This window comes from Lutjanus erythropterus, chromosome 7 (genome assembly GCF_056507025.1).
Source record: "Lutjanus erythropterus isolate fLutEry1 chromosome 7, fLutEry1.hap2, whole genome shotgun sequence".
Taxonomy (NCBI): domain Eukaryota; kingdom Metazoa; phylum Chordata; class Actinopteri; order Lutjaniformes; family Lutjanidae; genus Lutjanus; species Lutjanus erythropterus.
The window spans coordinates 16,272,349-16,294,924 of NC_139323.1; the positions used below are offsets into that span (position 1 = coordinate 16,272,349).

A 22,576-nucleotide genomic window follows, 5' to 3' on the forward strand; every position below is an offset into this window, starting at 1 on the left:
GATATAGTGACTAAAGATGAGAGATGATTTAATATTTCATAGCTCTGATCAGAAGAATGAATTTCCCTGGTGTAGGATCAATAAAGTTTATCTTATCTTATCTTACAAAATCTAACTGACATCACTATTACAAAAGAAAACCAATGCTTCTAATGATCATTTATTTTTGCCTGGTATCAGGTACAAAAAAGTATAGGTGTTTTTTATTGAGCATTTTGTCAAAAAAATAAATAAATAAATAAATTACATGCTTTGATCTGTCAATATTTATCTGTTATAATTCATTGTCTGAATAATAAATAATAATAAATAATAGTACAATAGCACATGTTGAAAGCTATTGTAGCCATTATCAGTAATGAATCTACAAATTGTTTTGATAATTAGCCTTATGTTCACTATTGTACAAGTCCATAGTCAGGATGATAGAAAGAGTAATTAACATTACAATACATACAATATTCGTCTTTTATGATGATGATGATGATAATGATGATGATGATGATGATGATGATGATTTATAATGGCTGGCGTGGTAACAATGATCAGTAACTCAGAGGCATGGTGATGTAGCTTTGACTGTCGACCAGTAAACCTGCTTTGTAGTCAGAAGCAGCGAACCACGTGATCCAGGCGTACACTGGTACGTGAGGACGCACAGGACTGACGCACGCCTTATAAAGCCCTTTTTTCTGACGTCAGCGGCCTCTTCCCTGCCTATGCCCTCGTGAGGTGGGCAGTGTAAAATTTCCTGTCTCTTTTCGCCTATAAGCGAATCCGAAACCATCCGTCAAAATGGTGAGTTTATCAAGTTTCTCAGAATAACAAATGGATTTTCAGACACATATGGTGTCCCCAACGTTGATATTATTGATTTCGCATGAACATATTTGCTGATGCTTATATGAGTCCTGTCTGGGCTGTGCTTTGATCAAAATGGCAGCCAGCCTGTCATCTGTACTGTTAGTCCTGCTGAGATTGTAGAAAGTCGCTTCTGAATTGTTTTGCTTTGTTATTTGCTCACTTACCAGAGTCAGAACATGTATGACAGGTGTGAGCGGTAATATCCCGGCCGACTCTCTTCTAAATGCTGAAATGGCTAACGTTGAGCGACACTGCGGTGTTGGCGTTGTCGGCTAACTTTTATTGTGGCGGCTTTTTGCCCCGACGTTAACTTCGCTCTTGTAAAATGATCATCTTTGCTATTGTCCATATGGATATAGCTGTAAGGGACTTCTGTGTTTTAAACGTGTTGTCTGTGGTTTGATTGGCAACGTGTTTGACGTTGTAACGGTATAGAGGTATAATTTACCGGCATTTCGCGTCCCCGGCCTGGCCGGCTAGTTTAGCTCTCAAGCTGATATTAGCATTTAGCATAGTGTCAAAGTCTGTACACGTGGCCTATTCGTGCCGACATATTTTGCCGGGTGTTGCTCAGTTAAAGCTGCTTTTATTAATGAATCTTTGAGCATATTGTCAACTTCGTCAATATAGGTATCCAGTGGCAATATTGATACACCCGCACGGAGTTGTAATAAATAATTTCGTAGATGAAACGGTGTAATGGATAACGCTAACGTCACTTATGTGATGATGCTGATGGCGGAGCCCCAACGCCCTGGTGGAAGTGCTGAGCAGTTTGTCTTGCGTCAGCAGCAAATTTCGATACACTGCAGGTGCAGTTAAGTTGGTGATAAGACAACCTTCACAACGTTGAATTTTACTGTGTCATAGCAGTGAAACGGATACACAATAGTAGAAACGTCAATAAAAGCAAGCATGTAAACAGTAAGATATAAACGAGAAAATTCAACCCATTAAGAAGAAATTGACTCAACAGTTGAATTTACACAATTATCCATAGGAAATATTTGTGTGAAAGCAATTAAACTTAACTAAGTAAGTAAACTTGAACTGAGATGATGTGTGTCATGTATCTTAATGACTGACTGTTAATGTGTTCACTTGTCATTTAAGGGACACGCACCATATTTGCAGCCCTACTTCATTCATAAAAGATGTGCATAAAGACTGCAGCAGTAGTATACAGAATCATCTACACCAGTAGCTTTAAGTTTGCAAAATGAGTAGAGATGCAGCTACAGGATAACCTTTTTCTGTGTGCATGTTTTGTTTCCTTTGTTGGTGAATATTCTAATATGATTTTGTATCCTCAGGTGAACTTTACCGTCGACCAGATCCGTGCCATCATGGACAAGAAGGCCAACATCCGTAATATGTCCGTGATTGCGCACGTAGACCATGGAAAGTCAACCTTGACAGACTCGCTTGTGTCTAAGGCTGGCATCATTGCCTCAGCACGTGCTGGAGAGACCCGTTTCACAGACACACGAAAAGATGAACAGGAACGTTGCATTACCATCAAATCTACGTGAGTATTTTACATGTTCCTACCTGCATTTGTACTGCTGACATTTGGTAGCAAGTAGATGATTAACATTAACTCTTGTAGCACTTGCTCAGTCATTCTCAAAAAATGTGTCAACACATAGCCCTTTCATGAAGCAGCTCCACTGTCTTGGTTTAGCAAGTGTGACAGCTATAGTCAACTATGGCACTGTTGGCTACTGTGGCGTTTTGTGTATAACACAGTGTTGATTGCTTTAATCCTCAATGGCCTCAATTTATTTCAGTGCTTTCAATGCGTCAAAACACACTTGGCTGAAAATTGCAGCTTATGCAGAAATATATCGTTGCTTTTTCACATCACCTGTAAGTTTTGCATTTACTGCAACATGATTACATCATGCTTGTTATTTGCAAGCCATGCAGTTTATTTTATAATAATGCTTTTCTGTTCTGATGTACATTTCTGATGTGTAAAACCAATCAACAGACTTGTGAAACTTTGTTTGTGTGAGGTGTATCCCATTGTCAGGGGATGTCAGTAGATACTACCATAAAGTCTGCCTTAGAGTTTGTCAGTGGTATCTCATGAGGTAGCGCAGAGTAGACAATATCAATCAATGCATAAATGGCATTCCTGGAGTTGGCGCTCTGAGGTGACTGGAAATTATTTGTGAAACAATACTGAGAAAGACATTTAAATGCTGCATTTCTGATTTTTGCTATCACTCCAACTATAATAGTTAGTGTTGTAGCACAGGTGCTATAGAAATCGTGCTCTTATTTATTTGCCACATGTATTTACCATAAACTCAACATGGACATCCCTCTTTTGACTACCTCTGTAATGGCTTACTTTTCTGCTGGCTTTCTGTCCCGCTAAACATGTTATCCCTTTTATCAAACTGACCTAAAAAGCATTGTTTTCACTGAAAAGTCAATGTTACCACTTTGAATATAATAAGTTTGCTCATCACACCTGAGTAAAATCTGATAGTAACGTTACATTACACTGAACATATTTCAAGCAAATACAGTTAAATGCATTATGGAATATAATGCATTGCATTTTTGGGGTTAACCATTTTCACATCTACATTGATTTTGAGCATTGTCTCTGGAGAAGCATATCAATGTTATATATTTTTAAAATGTGTTTTGATTTTTCTGTTTAAAAGTACACATTTGTTGACATTAATTGTTAAGAGTTGACATCAGACTTTGTCTAACAAGTTGTTCTGGCTTGCAGCGCCATCTCCCTCTTCTACGAGCTGAGTGAAAATGACTTGGCCTTCATTAAGCAGTCCAAGGATGGCGCTGGCTTCTTGATCAACCTCATTGATTCTCCGGGACACGTTGACTTCTCCTCTGAAGTGACTGCTGCTCTCCGTGTCACTGATGGAGCCCTGGTTGTAGTGGACTGCGTGTCTGGTAAGGACATGGTTGAACAATCCTTGGAATCACCACTGCCTACAGTGCCAGTATCAACCTTTTTATCATATGCATATAAAAGCTCATCACATTCACTATGTTGTAAATGTGGGTCAGTTTGATTCCATGATTCCTTTGTTTTTGTCTTAGATAGGCATACTAAGACAAATACAAAATATGTGCTAATTTTGGACCATTGGCAGTTTGTGTAGAACTTGAACAATTTTTTTCTTTTAAGTTTGTTTACATTAAAATAGGCAAGTGCTGCTGGAAAACCTAGCATGCTGACCTCCCAAGTGAAAAATTAAAAGTGTTCTTCATATTGTGTATCATTCTAGTGCTTGTGTTGAATTGACTCACTGCCTTGTTTTCCTGTGGGTTAAATGGCCTCATTATGTATCCCTGCCAGGTGTCTGTGTGCAGACAGAGACCGTGCTCCGTCAGGCCATTGGTGAGCGTATCAGGCCAGTCCTGATGATGAACAAGATGGACCGTGCCTTGCTGGAGTTGCAGCTTGAACCTGAAGACCTTTACCAGACTTTCCAGCGTATTGTTGAGTCAGTCAACGTCATCATCTCCACTTACGGAGAAGATGAGAATGGACCTATGGGAAACCTCCAGGTGAGCGGGTGACTTTACATTTTCATTTTAAGTGAAACCCTATAGCCTGGTATGGTAGCTTTGATGCACCTTTTCAGGGAGACGTTGATCAAATTGATGGTTTTCTTGAGCACTACTGTTCATCTTGTCACTTTGTGTCATCCTTAAGTGAAAATGACGTTCTAACCCTAACCCTTGGCCAAGTTTCTGCCCAGTATATTTACAAGAAAGTAATTCACTCCCTGTTCTCACTTTATGGATTGCACCACTCTGAAATAGTCAAAATAGCCACCATTTCTAATTTAAAAAGACTCCTTTGAAATTAAAAGGTTGAGTTGCAAATGTGGGTGGCAAAATTGATCCTAGGTCTACTGGTGATTCAGCTTGGCTCGGGGACAATACATTTGGGTCACCTCTATGATAAGTTAGATGGTTCCAGCCCCTGAACTGAGACACAATAGGAATATTTAAGTCCGAAGTAAAATCATTATCAAATGTCAGCATAACTAAATTAAACATTTACTGAATAATTGCTTAAATTGCACTCATGCCTTGATGCGGTATCATCACTTCTTCCAGGTCGATCCAGTCATCGGTACTGTTGGCTTTGGCTCTGGGCTCCACGGCTGGGCTTTCACCCTGAAGCAGTTTGCTGAGATGTACGCAGCCAAGTTTGCTGCCAAGGGCAACACTCAGATGACACCAGCTGAGCACTGCAAGAAGGTAGAAGACATGATGAAGAAGCTGTGGGGTGACAGGTGAGTCTCAAACAGTGTTTCATTTACCAAATGAAAACTTGTGTAATTGTCAAATGGCTAGATAACAGAGGGATATGTCAGACATTGGGACATGGGATTTTTTCTTTTTAATCTGACAGAATGAGTCTGTTACTGTTGTTGTGGTATCTCTGATTGGTTAATCATTAAACCTTTTGTCTTACTCAAGGTACTTTGACATGTCTGCTGGAAAGTTTCTCAAGACTGCAACTGGACCTGATGGCACCAAGTACCCCCGCACCTTTGTTGCTCTTATCCTGGATCCCATCTTCAAGGTAACACGACTCAGATGATATTTAGATATAGTTGAAGTACAGTGCATTTAGAAAACAAACATTCAAGTTGTATATTTTGTAATTGGGTAATTCTGTGTCGGAGTAAATGTTGTGTGCTAAAATATTGTGCCTGCAAGTGATGACCTAAAAATTCTTCACTTTGACCTGAGTTACTAGTGATGATAATCTTCAGTCTGAGCAGGGCACAGAAACAGTGGTTTACTCTCACATCCTTGGTTTGGTCATGGTAAATTGCAATCTACTAATTCAAATTAACTTCCTTTTAGGTGTTTGATGCCATCATGAACTTCAAGAAGGAGGAAACTGCCAAACTGATCCAGAAGCTGGAAATCAAGTTGGATACTGAGGACAAGGACAAGGAGGGTAAGCCTCTGTTGAAGGCTGTGATGCGTCGCTGGCTGCCTGCTGGAGAAGCTCTTCTGCAGATGATCACCATCCACCTGCCATCCCCTGTCACTGCCCAGAAGTACCGCTGCGAGCTGCTCTATGAAGGACCTGGAGATGATGAGGCTGCCATGGGTATGAAGCTTGTTTATTATAGTTTTGCTCATGCAGAGGGAAAAAAATAAACAGCATATACATATTTTCAGTAATCACTCATGAGACATGGGAGGGGTGGATGTAGCTTGCATATGTAGTTGTTGTTGTTCTGGGACTCAAAACTAAGACCAATATTTATATTTCATCAGGTATCAAGAACTGTGACCCCAAAGGTCCTTTGATGGTGTACATCTCCAAGATGGTCCCCACCAGTGACAAGGGTCGCTTCTATGCATTCGGTCGTGTGTTCTCTGGTTCTGTCTCCACTGGCCTGAAAGTGCGCATTATGGGACCAAACTATGTCCCCGGAAAGAAGGACGACCTCTACTTGAAGCCGATTCAGAGGTTAGTTTCGACATCTAGCTTGTTGATCAATAATCCCAGAGTTTTCAAAGTCAGCCTGTGTGCTTCCCCTCACACAAAGCCTCCCCCCTCACATTAAGTTTACTTGCTTAGTTTTGTGAAATTCCCGGATGCCCATATGATCAATTTGATCCCATAGACTTGCCGAATATTACGGTTTTACATAACTTAACAAATAATAGATTATAAAAAGTCTCTAGGCCAGCTTTTTTACTAAATAATTTACTTAAATTTATGTGCCTGCCTCCAACTTTGAAAACCCCTGAATGAAGTGATGCATTTTGTCACTCAGTTGTCTTAAGTCGAAAGATCTTTTATTGGTCACATCTAACTTTGCATGTTGCTGTTTTCCAGGACCATTTTGATGATGGGTCGTTATGTTGAGCCCATTGAAGATGTGCCATGCGGCAACATCGTGGGTCTGGTTGGAGTGGACCAGTTCCTCGTCAAGACCGGAACAATCACCACCTATGACCACGCCCACAACATGAGAGTGATGAAATTCAGTGTCAGCCCTGTGGTGAGAGTCGCTGTGGAGGCCAAAAACCCTGCCGATCTGCCCAAGCTGGTGGAGGGTCTGAAGCGTCTGTCCAAGTCTGATCCTATGGTGCAGTGTATCATTGAGGAGTCTGGAGAACATATCGTTGCTGGTGCTGGAGAGCTGCATTTGGAGATCTGTCTGAAGGATCTGGAGGAGGATCATGCTTGCATTCCACTCAAGGTGATTAAAAGCAAAAATTGAGTAAACTTGAGTTTCTCAGTAATAACCATTTTCACTTAAGATCCATAAAAAATGACATGAAAAACGGTGAAATTTGTCATTTTAATATTTTTTCCTAAGGATGAATATTGTTGAAATTTAAACTTATTTTTTCCTTTTAGAAATCTGATCCAGTGGTGTCCTACAGAGAGACGGTCGCTGCAGAATCAAGCATCATGTGTCTGTCAAAGTCACCCAACAAGCACAACCGTCTGTTCATGAAGGCCCGTCCCTTCGAAGATGGCCTGGCAGAGGACATTGAGAAGGGTGAGGTCACCGCTCGTCAGGAAATGAAGGCCCGTGCCCGTTACCTCGCTGATAAGTTCGAATGGGATGTCACCGAGGCCAGAAAGATCTGGTGCTTCGGGCCTGATGGAACTGGCCCTAACCTGTTGGTGGATGTGACCAAGGGAGTGCAGTACCTTAATGAGATCAAGGATAGTGTTGTGGCTGGCTTCCAGTGGGCTGTCAAGGAGGTAAGAGGGCCCATGTATAAAAAAATTCAGTATTCATTGCACTTGCTAAAACACTCGAGTTCTGATTGAATCTTATTAGCTTATTGTATTATTGTGGATACATTTATTTAATCTACAGTTGTCTTAATTTGTCTTTAGGGTGTCCTCTGTGAGGAGAACATGCGTGCCATTCGCTTCGACATCCACGATGTGACCCTGCATACAGATGCCATTCACCGTGGTGGTGGTCAGATTATTCCCACAGCTCGCAGAGCTCTGTATGCTTGCGAGCTCACAGCTGAGCCCAAACTGATGGAGCCTGTCTACCTGGTGGAGATTCAGGTAAGTGTCACTGGAGATGTAGGCTGTATCTTGTTTCTTCCAGTTACCTGATACCTGATGTACAGTATCTGACTACCTGTAAGTCCTATGAATAATTCTTGTTTACCTTTTTAAAAAATGGTCAAGTTTGGCAGGGTGCAGTGGCAACTTCAGTGTTACAAGCAAACAACAAATATTCACCAGAATTGTTGACTTGCCTGTCTTTTCACAAATTTGAGTGTATGACAATATTGCCTGTCTACTTTTCAGTGTCCTGCCAGTGCAGTGGGTGGAATCTATGGTGTGCTGACCAGGAGGCGTGGTCATGTGTTTGAGGAAGTCAGTGTCATGGGAACACCCATGCGTGTGACCAAGGCCTACTTGCCTGTCATGGAGTCATTTGGTAAGTTCTCTTTCAAGAAATATTCTGATCATGGCAGCCAGGCTTAATTTTTTCCCATCTGATCTTAAATTTGCCAACATTTTTGATTCTTCATTAAACAGGCATTTTTGTCTGTCATTATTTCACCAGTAGATTGGGTGCAGGAAATGTCTGTTTAAAATTTTCGTACCAGGCTGCAGTTATTTACACATGCTGCTTATGTCATTCTCACAGTTGTGCAGTCAGATGTACAATTTTTATTCAGGTTATTCCAGGTGTTATAGTCCTGTACTTTCAGCTGTCTTAATATGCACTCTAATCATTTTTAAATGGTCTTTTGTTGCTGTGATTACAGTTGAGTTATAGAAGCTGGTCTTGAGTTTTACAAGGACCAGTAGCAAACATGGAAGTCATGGTATTGAAACCCAAAATGGGTGTTTTAATGCAACAGGTCAGAGCCAGGTTGATATATTGGTCAGCCAATATTGGCCCATTGCAGGGGATATGTTTTGGATATTTCTTAAACAACATAATGCAGATTGTTCATTTTTCTATTGCTAGCATTGTATGTAGCATTTTGGATTCTAAACTTCAATTTGATTATTGTTGGTTGGGCCCTAAAATATGTATGTAGCTACCTTAGCTGAAGATACATTTGGCAGTATAAGGTAATTTTCACCACCAGCAACATTGTGATTCAGCAAATTCAGTGAGTTGGCTGTGGAAGTACTTTGTATTGAACAAATAAAACCAATTTGTCTTTCACATTTTATTTCTTAAACATGTTACAGTGGAGGAAACAATGTGTGGAGTGCAGTTTTCCTTTTATCTGAAGAGTTACACTGTTTGTAAAATAAGTGGCAGTAGTGGAGGAGAAAATAACTTTATGGCATAGGAATATTATGACTAATAGGCAAATTATGGCCTGTAGGATTTTAAGCTTGTCATGTATCTGCTGTACATTTGTTTACAGCCACATTAACAACCCAGAGAGAGTCATTTTAGCTACAATGTGATATTGAAAGCCCCTGGCTTTACCAAAGGAAGAACATTCACTTCCACATTTGTAACTGCTGTTAATTGCTCCTTCGAACGCTTCTGTCCATAATGTAATAGAGGTTTGACAAGAAGGTATTGACATGCTTTGCTCTGTCCATTTCCAGGTTTCACAGCTGACCTTCGTTCGAACACTGGTGGCCAGGCCTTCCCACAGTGTGTGTTTGACCACTGGCAGATTCTCCCCGGCGACCCCCTGGACGCTGCAAGCAAGCCCGGTGTAGTCGTGACTGAGACACGCAAACGTAAGGGTCTCAAGGAAGGTGTCCCAGCCTTGGACAACTACCTGGACAAATTGTAAAAGCCTGGGACCCCACTTGGTTTTTGCCTCATTCCTCCCTTCCCGACAAATATAAGCCTACATTGTGGGACCGGACTGTACAGAACACAGTGAGCACTAATGTTTGCCAAAAGGATTGACAGAATAAACAACTACAAAAATTGTAAACGATAAATAAAGGAAAATAAAAACTTAGTTTGTTCAGTCTGTTTTTTCTTTTTTGTATGAGGATGATCATGTGTAGGCTGATTTCTTTTTTTCACCCCACTGCTGCTTAAAACTCCAGTGTGTAAGATTAACAGGAATTTATTGGCAGTATATGGCAAAAATGGAATATAACCAGAAGTATGTTTTTATCAGTTTGTAATCACTTATGAATGTTTACCTCAGAATGAACTCTTAATATTGGAGATGATCTGCTTCCAGAGTCTGCCAAGTTTCTACAGCAGCCCAGAACAAACCAAAATTGTGGCTCAGTTTACAGCCTTGGGTGTCATGAATTTTGTGGACACTCAGTTGTTGTATAGTGTGGCTCCCTATGGCTTTGACAAATTATGTGGAAATGGTGTAGATGTTGTGATAGTATTGTCAAAGACCTATGGTGATCCTTAAATTCTCCAGTTGTGAAAATGTGTAGTCTATACCACAGATAAGTAGATGCTACCTTGGCTTGTTGCTGTTACTTTGTTGCAGCCATACTGAAGAGGGTGAGACTGGCCTGTGAACAAACGGGCTTCATGCAAACGGGAGCAACATTTTTTTCTGAATAAAAAGCACTTTTATTTGTCAACTTATTTGTGGTGCTTGAATACAAGAGTTCATGATCAACAGAGTAAAACGGTTTTTAGATCCATCTCTCCAAGTAGGAATAAGCAATTCTGGAACAAGTCTTAACAGGTAGTCAAATATCAACTCTGGGTTGGATTGACTCAGTGATTTGGTCTGAGTCACCAACCCAGACTGGATTTTATGACAGTCAGGAAATGAGACTCAATCTGGTCCTGAATCACTTACCCACCTGAGAGGTGTGTGTGTACATACATACATATATATATATATATATATATATATATATATATATATATATATATATATATATATATATATATATATATATATACCATGTTTTCCATGATGAAGCTTATTTAAATCATTTTGACCACTAGTGTTCCACCAAACCGGATAAACGATGAGCGAAAATTGCAAGAGGAAACTAATGTAAGATGTGGAAGGACTGTTAAATTGAACATTTTAGCACATTATGTGGACATCCGGTCAGTGCTGATGGTAGATGTAGTCCATTAAAGTAATAAAAACCTCAGTGGGTAGCCAAGGGGCATGTTAGATAAATGTTTTTGTCACCTAACGCTGTTCTGGCCGATAAAGTAATACTAAAGGAAGAGTAGTGATAACACGGCGGGGCGGTGTGGCAGTCACAAGCTCACCCGCAATGCATTCTGGTACGTGAAAGTACTGCTGCACAGCTCCGTCAGCAGGCGAATTCAGCTTGGTCAGTACACGCTGAGGCGTCATTTGATTGTATTTACCATCAATACCAACTGGACATCCACATGTAGAGTACTTAACTTTTCCTTGTAGATGCGAGAGAGAGAGAGTAACAGAACAAAAGGGGTTTTCACCTTTATTTCTTGTAAGAAAATGACATGCACAAAATTTGGTAACAGCAGGGAGCACAAGAAAGAATAAAATGTAAAAGAAAATTAAAAACTATTTTTCGCTAGGGGGATAAATGGGAAAAAAGGATTTATACAAGATTTTAACATATTACAAGCTGTTACAGTTTTTGATCGCTTTTTGTTTCAGTGTTGAACTGAATAAATTAATTGCTTGAATTTCTTGGTGAGGGCAATCATGACTTTATACTTGTACATTTACATGAATGGGTATGGAATTTCACCATATCCCAGGACCATGATTTTCAAAGTGGGAGACAGGCAAGGGCTGCTGGGGGGTAGAGGGCTATGACAAACTGGAAGGAAGATGAAGAAAAATTCTTATTATTATTATTATTATTGTTGTTGTTGTTGTTGTCAGTAATGTTGTTATTATTAAAAGAAATAGGTTTAAAAATGAAACCTTTTTTTAATTGTATCTATATGTTTATTAAACATATTCTATAGTGTTTATGCTGTTTAAAATCAGATTATTACTACTTTATTCAAAGTTTTTTTTCCTGCCATAGTATTGTTTAAAGACACCTCACGAAAGCACAGTAGTGGGCCTTCAGCCATAAACTAACGCTATTTGGGAGTCCTTGCCCTCATCAATATTGACAGCAATGAAAATATAGATTTTGCCAGAAATGATTAACATTACATTATTTTAACATAGTTTTTGTCTCGATAGAATTTAGACTTTAGAGGCCGAGTTATTACTGTCTTCAAAAGAGGATAAAGAACCGATTTGATTCTCGCTGAAAGTGGAGGAAACATTATGATGAAATACTTTGTTTTACTCAGGGCGACATAATGGCAAAATACCACTTCCGGTGATGATTTTCAAAGTAAAAACTCAGACAGGAACTTTTCTTTCTTTTTTTTTTCTTTTTCTTTTTTTTTTACCAACGAAGAACAAAGACATACCAACTTTGATCAGATTAATCAAATATTTCTCTTCAGAAAGGAGTCACATGGCCTAGGAATATATTGCACAGGATACATTCAAATAGTCCTTTATGTAAACAGCAATGTAGTTGATGCAATTGTCGAACAGATAACAGAACAGATAGGGTTGATAAATAGAATTAAATGAACATAGATTTTATTTATAATATAAAACATAACAGAAATTAATTTAATTTAAAAAATTAAATAAATTGAGCTGCTGAGCAAGGGACTACAGTAAAATCTATTGAGACATGAGTAAACTGAATTTTTAAAGTATAGATCGTGCCGTTTAATTGAACTTTATCAAACATTTACGTGATATGAAAAACTCAACAACATAACACATTTTATCTTATCTACCTTACAGTAATAACATAATATGTATAGCCTTATGGGAGCACTGTAAAACAAATAGTAAAATAAAATACAAATGACTTAAATACGTGAATAATAGAAAAGAAAAACGGGGGTTAGGGTGATATCCAGCCAACCAATGAGGACTCTTTCTGCCGACCAATCAGATGACAGGCACAGTCCTCTTCCTGTTTGGCCGGGGACTCATTATCGGGTGAGTAGGAAGACGTTTATTTAAAAAAAGTAGAAATAATTATATAAAACTGCCACTATCATACGTGAATCAACCGTATGGAATGCGTGAATGAACATTTTCCCGTATTTCGCTTTTTTCTTGTGAAGAGTGAGCAGTTTGTGATATCTGTCTGCGTTGTGTGTGAGAACTGCACAGTGCGAACAGTTAGCCGAACTGAACTGCTAGCACTCAGGTTAGCCTTAGAAGCGGCTGCTCTGCTGGGAACATAATGATGAAATCTGCTATTGCTTCACATCTTTTATTACAACTTCTTCGATGGTATTCTGCATAGACATCTTCCCACAGTATAGCCGTCGTTCACTAAAACAAATTTTCACACCTACACAGTCAGTTACACAGACGGAGACCATGGGAGGGATCAAACAAGAGCACAGTGATGCTTCACAGCAGCCCAGACCTTCACATTCAGCAGATCAACCACAAGAAGAGGTGGGTACCGCTGCATCTGAACAGAACCAACAGGATTTGTAACTCGCTTTAAATTAGCCTTCTTAGTTGGAGGAATAAGGCTGACATGTTTTGCAACCAAGGGTTTAATTTGTTTAAGGAGTCATTATTACCAGAGGAAACTATACACCCATTTTATTATATAGCTAAAAGAAACTGCCATGAATACAACAGTCCTACAATAAATCCAACCGTCATAAAGATTATAATGTTACTGCAGGGGACAGAGTATTAGAAAAATATTTTTCTATTCATTTATACAGGGTGGGTTGGCAGAACATATATGCTCTTCAATGGCAATATTCTGTTAATAAACTCCTAAATGAGCATAAAGTAAAAAATAACTCCTTGTTAAAACAGTTTGAAAGATACCTAAAATATAAAGTTGTTGTGTTAGTGTATGTAGTAGAGGAACAAAATGGAACAATTAGCTCAACATGAGGTAAATGGGATTTATATTACTTATTAAAAGTTATTTTTTGAAACAAAAACACTCCCCAAAAATTCTTGCTCCATCTCAATATTGAATATATAATAAAAATGAATATAAGCTGCTCTTCTATGATGGTAAATTTAATTTCTTCTGGTCAGACAAAACAATACATTTTTCAGGTTGCGTATTTGCTGGCATGTTACTGAGAAAATGGTTAATACAGACAATAATCAGCACATTAATTGACATTAAAAATAATTGTTGCAACCCTAGTATGAAGTTATGATAGTTTTCTACTGAGCAAGGAGGAGTGGCACAGCAGTGAGCAGCCCCTGCCTTCATGAGAGTGTTGTTCTCTCTCTGCAGCCAAAGAAGAGAGGCTGGCCAAAAGGAAAGAAAAGAAAGAAGGTGCTACCAAATGGTCCCAAGGCACCGGTGACAGGATATGTCCGCTTCCTGAATGAACGGCGAGAACATATGCGGGCCCGATACCCTGACTTACCTTTCCCAGAAATCACCAAGAGACTTGGAGCAGAGTGGACACGATTAGCCCAGAATGACAAACAGGTAGGTATTCAGGTTTTTGCTGGTTACATATATTGTTTAAAGGAGTAAGGGATTCTGGTGAAAGACAGTTGATTGTTGAGTCTAGTCCCAGGTCATCAAATTACCAACGCTTTGGGAATGAGACTCGGTAATCAACTGTCTTACTGACATGTGATTGGCCAGAGTCTCCCGTCCTGGGTGAGACTTTTTTTTTAAACCTGAAAACAAAGCCAAGAGGAGGAGCAGAAGTCAAGTTTTCTCTCAGACCACTTGGTATACATTATACTTAAAGGTTGTTGTGGAACTTTTGCCAAATGATGCCAAAAATATACTGCTTACCCCATATAGTATATGGTGTGGTATATTCAGTACCACACATTACTGGGAGTGGTGCATATTTAATGCTGCTTTATTACTGGGCCAGTTGGACTGGTTTCCATAATGAAAGCACATGCTGCAGATATCAAATCCTGTTGTTGTTGTTGTCTCTGAATATCTTATTAGTGGTATTTTTTTTAGCACAATGGTAGTGGAGTGTGTATGATGGCAAAACAATATTCTGATGAAATTTGTAGCATGACCTATTTGCAAAAAAAAAACCAAAAACATGTTTTTGTGCACTTACAGCGCTACCTGGATGAAGCGGAACGGGAGAAGATGCAGTATGCCCAGGAACTGAAGGAATATCAGCAGACTGAGGCCTATCAGGTCACCAGTGCTAAGATACAAGACAAAAGGATCAAGAGAGGTGACAACTGAGCTCTACTCACATAATATATCACTGTATTTCCATTACATAGTACAGCTTGACTCAACTTTGGCACTTCTACTTCCTTTTAGACTGCAGATAGTACTGCGTTAGCATAGGCAGAGCTAATCATCATGGCAACACTATTCCAGCAGTCAGTCAGTTTACTTTGTGCAGGATGTCCCGTGTTGTGTGTCCAGTCAGTGGTCTGCAGTCTTTCGACACCACTATTAAGTTTTGGCTCAGCTTGCTTTGAACTATGATGGAGGCGTTATCAAGTAAAGTACCAAGTACAATCTCGAATGGAATTTTTTAAAAAATCGAGTCAAGCCATACAAAACTCATTACTGCTTGTGCATTTGCTCTTCAGAATAACCACCACATCATCAGGGCAAATATAAAGATGCAGCGTATTTGTTATTGGAATTACTGTGTTCCACATAATATGAACATTTTTCTCTTTCAGAGGACACTCCGTCTGTGATCATCAGTACGAGCTCAGAGTCATCTTTATCAAGGGTACATGATACATCCGTCTCTTGTCGCTGTATATTCTGTAATATCATTTTCAAATTTCAAACCGCTAAGTTGTCTGATGATGTCCTTTAGGTCTCTGACCTCTCAAGCAGATTTGACATCCCGATCTTTACAGAGGAGTTCCTCGATCAGAACAAAGGTAACAACGGAACTAAAAACAGGGAATAATTACTTTGAGTTGAACATGGTGGGGTACTAAAGCTAAGACAAAATAGCGTGTTCACTTTATTAGCTGATAAGACATTTTAACAGATCTGACACGGAAAAATAAGCTCAATCTAACATTAAACAGTTCATGTAAGACAATGTTTTACTCTCAACAAATCCTTTTTTTTCCTCTCTCTCTCTTTGTGGTTTCAGCTCGAGAAGCTGAGTTGCGACGGCTTCGGAAGGCCAACATTGAATTTGAGGAGCAGAACGCCGTGCTTCAGCGGCACATTAAGGACATGTACAACGCTAAAGAGCGCCTGGAGGCAGAACTGGGGCTGGACGAGAAACGAACCCAGGCTCTTCACCAACACCTGCTGGCCATTAAGCACACGTTGGTCAACAGTCTGTCATCAGTTCCCCTGCCAGGTCAGCAGTCAGAGGAGAAATGCAAGAAGGAAGACAGGCAGATGCTAGATAAATCTATTACCATCATGTTAGATTTATTTTTTTTAGTCTGACAGTATTAATGCATTGATAATGTAAGCATTGTTAAAGGACCAGTCCACTTGAGTCTTCAATATCTGGCTGTAATAACAGTCCATTTTCATTAATACTCCTAAGATCTAACTATATAACTCTCTTAAGAATTTGATTGCCATATCAGTGCTGAAATTTCATATTTCACTTTGAGAGGATGTGTGACAAAAATTCTCTGTCTTTTCTGAGCAGGAACAGGTGAGACGGCATCTCTTGGGAACCTGGATTCATACCTGAGTCGTCTTAGCGGAGTGCTGGAAGGAAACCCACACAAGCATCGTGCCCTGCTGACTCAGCTTTGCGAAGTCCTCTCTCATGTGGACAGGTAACCAAAAATAAATACCACAACCTGGTGAAAAAAAGATTTAAAAAAAGATCAGGAGCTATCATCAGATGTGTTAATGCTCTCAGCTCTGCTCTTTTCTCCATCATAGCATGATGTTAAAGGGAAAATCATCCACATTACTCCAACATCATTTGCCATTTCATTTGTTTATTCTCAAGTTCTTTTTTTTTTATTTTTTGTTTTTTTCTAACTTCATACTTAAATTTATTGCCAGTGAGAAGTTATGAGAAGGCACCAGCTGGAGACCATTTCATTCCTGCACCAGAGGGGACACACGACAGACTCGGCAGTATTCAGTCAAGTCAGTGCCGTTCAACAGACCACGTGGATATCTCAAGGATAGCAAAGGCAAGGGTACAAACACTTCAAAAGACCACACACAGTGCATCTCTACATGCCTCTTCTCTATGAATATGTGTAATCATGCACATGGAGTTTTTGTGAGTGTAAATCTGTGCGGCTGTGCAGGGTTTTTACAAATTGCTAAAGTAAACTTGGATCTACCATAACCTTATTGTATAGGATCAACAGTTGCTACAGGCCCATGACCTGTCCAATAAGACAAGCCTAATTGTTAGTTTACAATAAATGCCATTTGGCATTTTATCGTTGGGGAAGGTGTATGTAGTGTTATTTAGAGTGCATGAAAAAAAGAAAAAAGACTGGAAAGAGTGAAAATAAATGTTGGGGTATACATGTTTGAATTTACATTGATAATGACAGGTTGTTAAATGGACAAGCAGTTTCTCATGTTGCCAGAATATTATATATTTGTGAAGTATATTTGTATCATCTGAAATATTCATTAAACAATGCTGAAAATGTTTCCAACAAAAAGTGAATGTGTGCAATTTTGAATTTTTTGAAAGAGTTATGAAACACATCAAATTATTTAAAAAGCCCCATCTCAAGTTTAAATCAAAGCACATAACGACCCATTTTCCCCTCTCAAATATGTCATGCTAGATACCATCAGAGGTAACGGGCAAAACACACTGATCAGCCACAACATTAAAACCACTGACAGATAAGGTGACTAACGAAAGTTGTTAGGAGCAAAGGTTAGCCTAATCCCACAGGAGAGACACAGTAGCACAAATGCTGAAAGAGCTTTAGGCCAGCCAGAGTGCCCATGTTGACCTGTTCTCACCACCAGAAGCACCCACGGTGGGCATGTGAATGTCAGAACTGGACTGTGGAGCGGTGGAAGATGGTGGCCTGGTCTTAACAAGGTGTTGACTTGGCTTCAAATGTGATCATGATCACATTTTACAGGACTTAAATGATCTGCTACTAATGTTGTGGTGTCAGATGCCACAGAACAACTTCAGAGGAGTTGAAGCCTTGACGGGTCAGTGCGGTTTGGTAGTATGAGGTTAATCCATACAATATTAAGCAGGTGTTTTTTAAATATTGTTATTACTGCTGAATTGTGTATGCTTTTGTGTGATCTTGGTGAACTGAAGCCAAATGGGGAGAATGTGAAGATGTAGTGGATTTTGTTATCCCACAGGGGGAGCTGTTGGTCCACACTGGCAAAAGTCTTGATTCCTGGACCAATCAGCCAAGTTGTTGATGGTTTTTGAAATTGGAATGATGGAGATGATGTGACCTGTGGTGAATATGCAACACGGTTTACCACAACTGAGGCTGCCTCATATTTTCCCAATGAAGTTCTGAGTCATACCAAAGCACAAATGATCTATTTTGCTTTCTCTGCGTTCTGTAAACTTCCAGTCAACGATCACTTAACATTTAAATCATTCATGTGTCATAATTGCCTTCTTACAGGAAATTCCCTGTATCACCCTGAAGTGTTAAAATCTTAAACTCCTGAAGTTTTTGTGCATGCAATCCAGTGAGCGATGATACCATATGATTATTGTTTGTAAAGTTGGTATGTCACCAAGTGAAGTTGCCCAGGAGCATCTCATTGAGACCACCTGGCTTGAATAGTGTGACTTGTTTAAAAAAAAAAAAAAAAAAAAAAAAAGAAACCGTGCTTTCTGGTTGAAATTCTACTGAAGAGACATAGTAAAAGGTAGGGCCGAACAATAACTGAATTTTTATCGAATTCTCAAATCATGGGACCCACAATATCTGTTGAAGGCAAAATGTGCGTCAGAATACAGTTGACACAATACTATTACACGAATATTGTGCTGCAGAGATGTCCCTGCCTACATATCATATTCTACAGATTTATGTAAAGATCTTTGTTTGATACAGGTCTCTGCAGCCATCACCCAATAATCATTTCAGTGTTTTAAAATGAAAATATGAGTGATGATGTAAAAATGATCATTCCCTCTAATATGGCAAATCATCAGCCAAAATAACTGCGATTAGATATTTTTGCAAAATCATTATTCCCTACCTTATAACTGACACTCTTGCTGTCACTGTATATGAAGATGAACGTCCTAAAACTGACTCACTCCTTTAGATTTCACGTGTTTCCTTAAAAGTCGGGCTGGGTAATATTGATTAACTCAAATTATCAATGTTGATTCTGTGGTACTATCTGAATACCAGTTGATGACTTCATAAGATATTCTGGAGAAATACGTTAAAGAAATGTAGGGAGAGGCTAATAATCAGGAGTTTGAGCATCTCCACCCCCCCTCATCCAGCCCATCCACACCACCACGGCTCTGACGTCACTGCCAGGAGCTGTCCACAGCCGCGGTGGTGCTGAAGCTGAACAAGATGGCTGTGTGTTGGGGAGCGGAGAGCTGAGAGAGAGAAAGGGGGCGAAAAAGAGTCCAATATAAACCAAACGCCGCTGAAGAAGACAAGGGAGGACTGCGACGCCGGCGTTCACTCTGGAAGTGTGAAGATTTTTATTTTTGGCGTACCGAGCCGCTGCCAGGCCCCTGTCTCTGCTGGCGACGGCGGGCTTCCCCATCTCCAGCCCCAGCCTTACCCTCCCAGGCTCAGTGTATTTGCACAGATTAGCGCAATTAACGGAAGCTGGTGAAGAAGCTGGACCCTGGACTAAAGGCGCGCATAAGAAATGTCATTGCTGTGTGTTGGAGGTAAGAGGAAAAAAAAAACTAATAATACACGTCTTGGCACGACTTGCTCCCCATTTCCTCGACCTGCTGTAGTGTGAGTGGCTTTAATAGCCCCAAGTCTGGTCTTTACAGCTTTTTTGGGGGTTTATCTGCGAGGATAACGACCCATCTAGACATCAGTATTTTGGAATAGCCATCTTGCACAGGAATGTTGTTAAAATGGGTCTGTTAAATGTCAGTTCAATGCAAATCCCATTAATAAGGCATTTTTGCATATTTCTAATCCCTGATGTCTCTTTTGGCTGTTATGCGCCCTGAAATATTTCCCTCCTGCTGTCTTGGTTCTGTCACCCAGGGTTCATTTGACAAAACCTGGCATCGCTACAACCGGATCGATTTATGGAGTAGGTGTATGCTTTCTGGCAGGCGCTGTCAAACATAGTAAAACAAGATATAATCCGCTCCCAGTTTGTGCCGGTGGAACAAGAGCGTGGGGTGTTTTATGTTCCGTGTCAAAAAGCAGATAGCATTTTGATTACAAATTTTCTCCAGTGCAGATATTTCATCAGATCTCATGCGTAATTGCGCGGAGTAAAAAAAAAAAAAAAGGCGTGTGCTGTAGGCAGCCTACCGGGTTTCTGTACAGTAGGATATTTCTTGAAACCACGTGATTGGTTGCAGCGTTCTTGAATTATGTTTTTTTTTTTTTTTTTTTTTTTTTTTGCAATTGATTGGAGTCTGTAATGACAACCACAGCCTGTTCTGCCCCTGAATAATTCAAGATTTCTCAGTGGTGGTCCAAACTGGGTTTCTACTGTATAAACACGCCCGAACTCCTCACGTTGTACTTTATAACTGTTGGTGAGAGATCATCCTTCAGTTAGTCATTGATGGTGTTATTATTATTATATATATTATTTTTTTATGAAGAAGTCAGTCAGTCACCCAGTCAGTGCAATAATTGGACATTTGCAGGCCAATGTGGTATATGTCATATCTAATATCATAAGTTACGTTGGTTTTGATAAATGAAGTTAGAGCTCTCCTGAAAGACTGAAGACCTGAATCTGAGTCTTTTCCTGTCAGATATGATTTAAATTGAATTGCACATCTTTTCCTGTCCAGGAAAGTCGCTGTGTAAATTGCGCAAATGTCTTGAAAGTGAAATACTGATATCCTGGGGATCTCCTGTAACCTTTTCAGGAACTTCTGGTCATCCCCAGATCCCACTTCTGTAAATTTAAAAAAGTTAAAGGGATAGTCCAGATTTTTTAAAGTGGTGTTGTATGAGGTACTTATCCCTAGTCAGTTTATTACTTACAGTATGGTGGTCTACATGCCCCCAGTTTGGAGAAGCAGCAGGAGTAGGAAACTAAGCAGTGAACTACTTTGGACGAAGGCAGCAGTCGTTTCAAGGTTCAAGTAAAGAAAATATATCAGTTTAGGTGTAATATATATATATTTATTCAGAATATTTTCACAACTCTACCTTTCCTTCAGACAGCTTTTTCTGACAGGAAACGACCGTTATATAAGCCAGATATCACTCTTTCCAAACTCACCAGACTCAGACTTTAATAATTTTAGCCCATAGAATACTGAAGTTGCTTGTCTACCGATGCCTTGATCAATTAATTTGTTTGTGTTGTGTATTATCTGTGTTTAAATGAATAGCCCAGATTTACCGAAGTCACACAATAAGACAAACTAAATAACAAGTTGAGGCAGTGGTAGTCCAGCAACTCCCATGTTCTGTCAGGTAAAAATTACTGATTTTGCCAAAGGAGTCCGGTGGCTTTAGAGATTAGCAATATTTGATCTGTGTAACGGCGGTTCCTTTTTTACGTGACTGAAATACATTTTGCTAATGCTTCCTGTCCGCAACAGTACATTGCTCAGTATCCTACACTGGTACTCCAAACTTGGGGCGTGTTAATCGCCATGTACTGTAGGAAATGGACTGACTACAGATGAGAACCTCGTACAACCCCATTTCAAAAAAGCTGAACTATTCCTTTAAAGCATTCCTTTTCCACACATGAATTCTGTCATTCATTACTCTCCTTGGAATTGTCCTTAAAGTGTCATAAGGACTAAAATTCTCCCCTTTTAGAATATTTTTTTAAGGTTTTTCACACTCAGAACCTTAAAATGAAATTCATGTTGTTAGAGCATTCATTCAACGCCCTCGAAAACTGACAGGCTTATGAAGAGACAGTAATTTGATGTAGAAAAAAATGATTTATTACTCTTAAAACAGATTTGAACACATCTGCAGCTCCCTTAAATCCTCAATAAACTGGTGTGTGTTTCTAAAGCTGCAATAGTTAATAACAACTTTTAAATTAGGAACAAGTTTGCACCGTGCACTCTGAGACTTTTGGGCGAGTTTGGGCTCATTTCCCACTCTGAGATACTTGGTAAATCTGGTGCCTGAGGTATCGGGAAGTGGTGAAGGAAAGATGGAGAAGTGATTCCCTCCAGCTTCTTGTTCAGAGAGCTTGGAGCAGGCTTGTAGTGTTCGTGAAGAGGCTGCTATACTGTTGACACCAGTGCTAGAGCTGATTGCACAGATGTCAGGATTGAGATTCTGGCTCGTTGGTGGTCCCTTTATGTCCTGAAGATTTGTTGGCATAGCAACCCCAATGGTATTTTAGGTCTCTGCTGGCATTTTCTCATTAGTTTCTACACACTCTGTTATAGGCCTGCAGCTAGGTTTATATTGATATCATATTTTTTTCATGGCGGCTGTGAAAAGAATGAATAGGATAATGTGAGTGGCTGTTTACCTAGAGCTGCATGCTAACACGAGTTCGGCTGATAAACATTGCAGTAGCAATGATGTGGCATCAGAGATGTGTGTGTATACTCTACGTGCACGTCTCGTGATGTTAGATGTAGCCTTTGAAATTATCGCCGGTGCCACAGAAGCTGAATAAGCGTATTCAGAT

The 22,576-nt window shown here is 39.7% G+C and overlaps 3 protein-coding genes and 1 non-coding gene across 6 annotated transcripts in view; all 4 read left to right on the forward strand.

Annotated features, from left to right (window-relative positions):
- Positions 1-661: 661 nt before the first annotated feature.
- On the forward strand, positions 662-9,822 carry LOC146323806 (elongation factor 2b-like). The gene is made up of 13 exons (XM_084722929.1): positions 662-798; positions 2,178-2,392; positions 3,617-3,798; positions 4,208-4,419; positions 4,978-5,156; positions 5,344-5,449; positions 5,737-5,989; positions 6,160-6,355; positions 6,728-7,094; positions 7,256-7,609; positions 7,748-7,930; positions 8,180-8,312; positions 9,455-9,822. The coding sequence occupies exons 1-13, from the start codon at positions 796-798 to the stop codon at positions 9,646-9,648; spliced, it is 2,577 nt and encodes an 858-aa protein (XP_084579055.1). The 5' UTR covers positions 662-795; the 3' UTR covers positions 9,649-9,822.
- On the forward strand, positions 5,582-5,649 carry LOC146323807 (small nucleolar RNA SNORD37). The gene has a single exon (XR_014771244.1). It is a non-coding gene; the product is annotated as a small nucleolar RNA SNORD37 (small nucleolar RNA).
- A 2,844-nt stretch (positions 9,823-12,666) lies between the features above and the next one.
- hmg20b (high mobility group 20B) lies at positions 12,667-17,445 on the forward strand. 3 transcript variants are annotated; one of them, XM_084722930.1, is made up of 9 exons: positions 12,671-12,822; positions 13,192-13,293; positions 14,111-14,311; positions 14,918-15,038; positions 15,505-15,557; positions 15,648-15,714; positions 15,936-16,151; positions 16,455-16,587; positions 16,823-17,445. In XM_084722930.1, exons 1-9 carry the CDS (start codon positions 12,748-12,750, stop codon positions 16,833-16,835), a joined length of 981 nt encoding a protein of 326 aa, XP_084579056.1. In that variant the 5' UTR covers positions 12,671-12,747; the 3' UTR covers positions 16,836-17,445. The 3 variants fall into 3 exon arrangements, with proteins under 3 accessions (XP_084579058.1, XP_084579056.1, XP_084579057.1); XM_084722931.1 differs by having other exon boundaries at positions 12,735-12,822; positions 13,112-13,293; XM_084722932.1 differs by lacking the exon at positions 16,823-17,445 and having other exon boundaries at positions 12,667-12,822; positions 16,455-16,591.
- A 1,863-nt stretch (positions 17,446-19,308) lies between these two features.
- unc13a (unc-13 homolog A (C. elegans)) overlaps positions 19,309-22,576 on the forward strand; it is a 63,674-nt gene continuing 60,406 nt past the window's right edge. Inside the window, exon 1 of the mRNA XM_084722934.1 lies at positions 19,309-19,646. Within this exon, the coding sequence (XP_084579060.1) occupies positions 19,625-19,646 (22 nt within the window). The 5' untranslated portion in view covers positions 19,309-19,624. The remainder of the gene's footprint in view (positions 19,647-22,576) is intronic.

Excerpts from the sequence above, each read along its gene's own strand:
- LOC146323806 (XM_084722929.1), top strand. Across the intron at positions 6,356-6,727 it reads TACTTGAAGCCGATTCAGAG|GACCATTTTGATGATGGGTC; the intron begins GTTAGTTTCGAC and ends GCTGTTTTCCAG. Across the intron at positions 8,313-9,454 it reads GCCTGTCATGGAGTCATTTG|GTTTCACAGCTGACCTTCGT; the intron begins GTAAGTTCTCTT and ends GTCCATTTCCAG.
- hmg20b (XM_084722930.1), top strand. The coding sequence starts at position 12,748 with ATGAGGACTCTTTCTGCCGACCAATCAGATGACAGGCACAGTCCTCTT. Across the intron at positions 14,312-14,917 it reads TAGCCCAGAATGACAAACAG|CGCTACCTGGATGAAGCGGA; the intron begins GTAGGTATTCAG and ends GTGCACTTACAG. Across the intron at positions 16,152-16,454 it reads GTCATCAGTTCCCCTGCCAG|GAACAGGTGAGACGGCATCT; the intron begins GTCAGCAGTCAG and ends TTTTCTGAGCAG.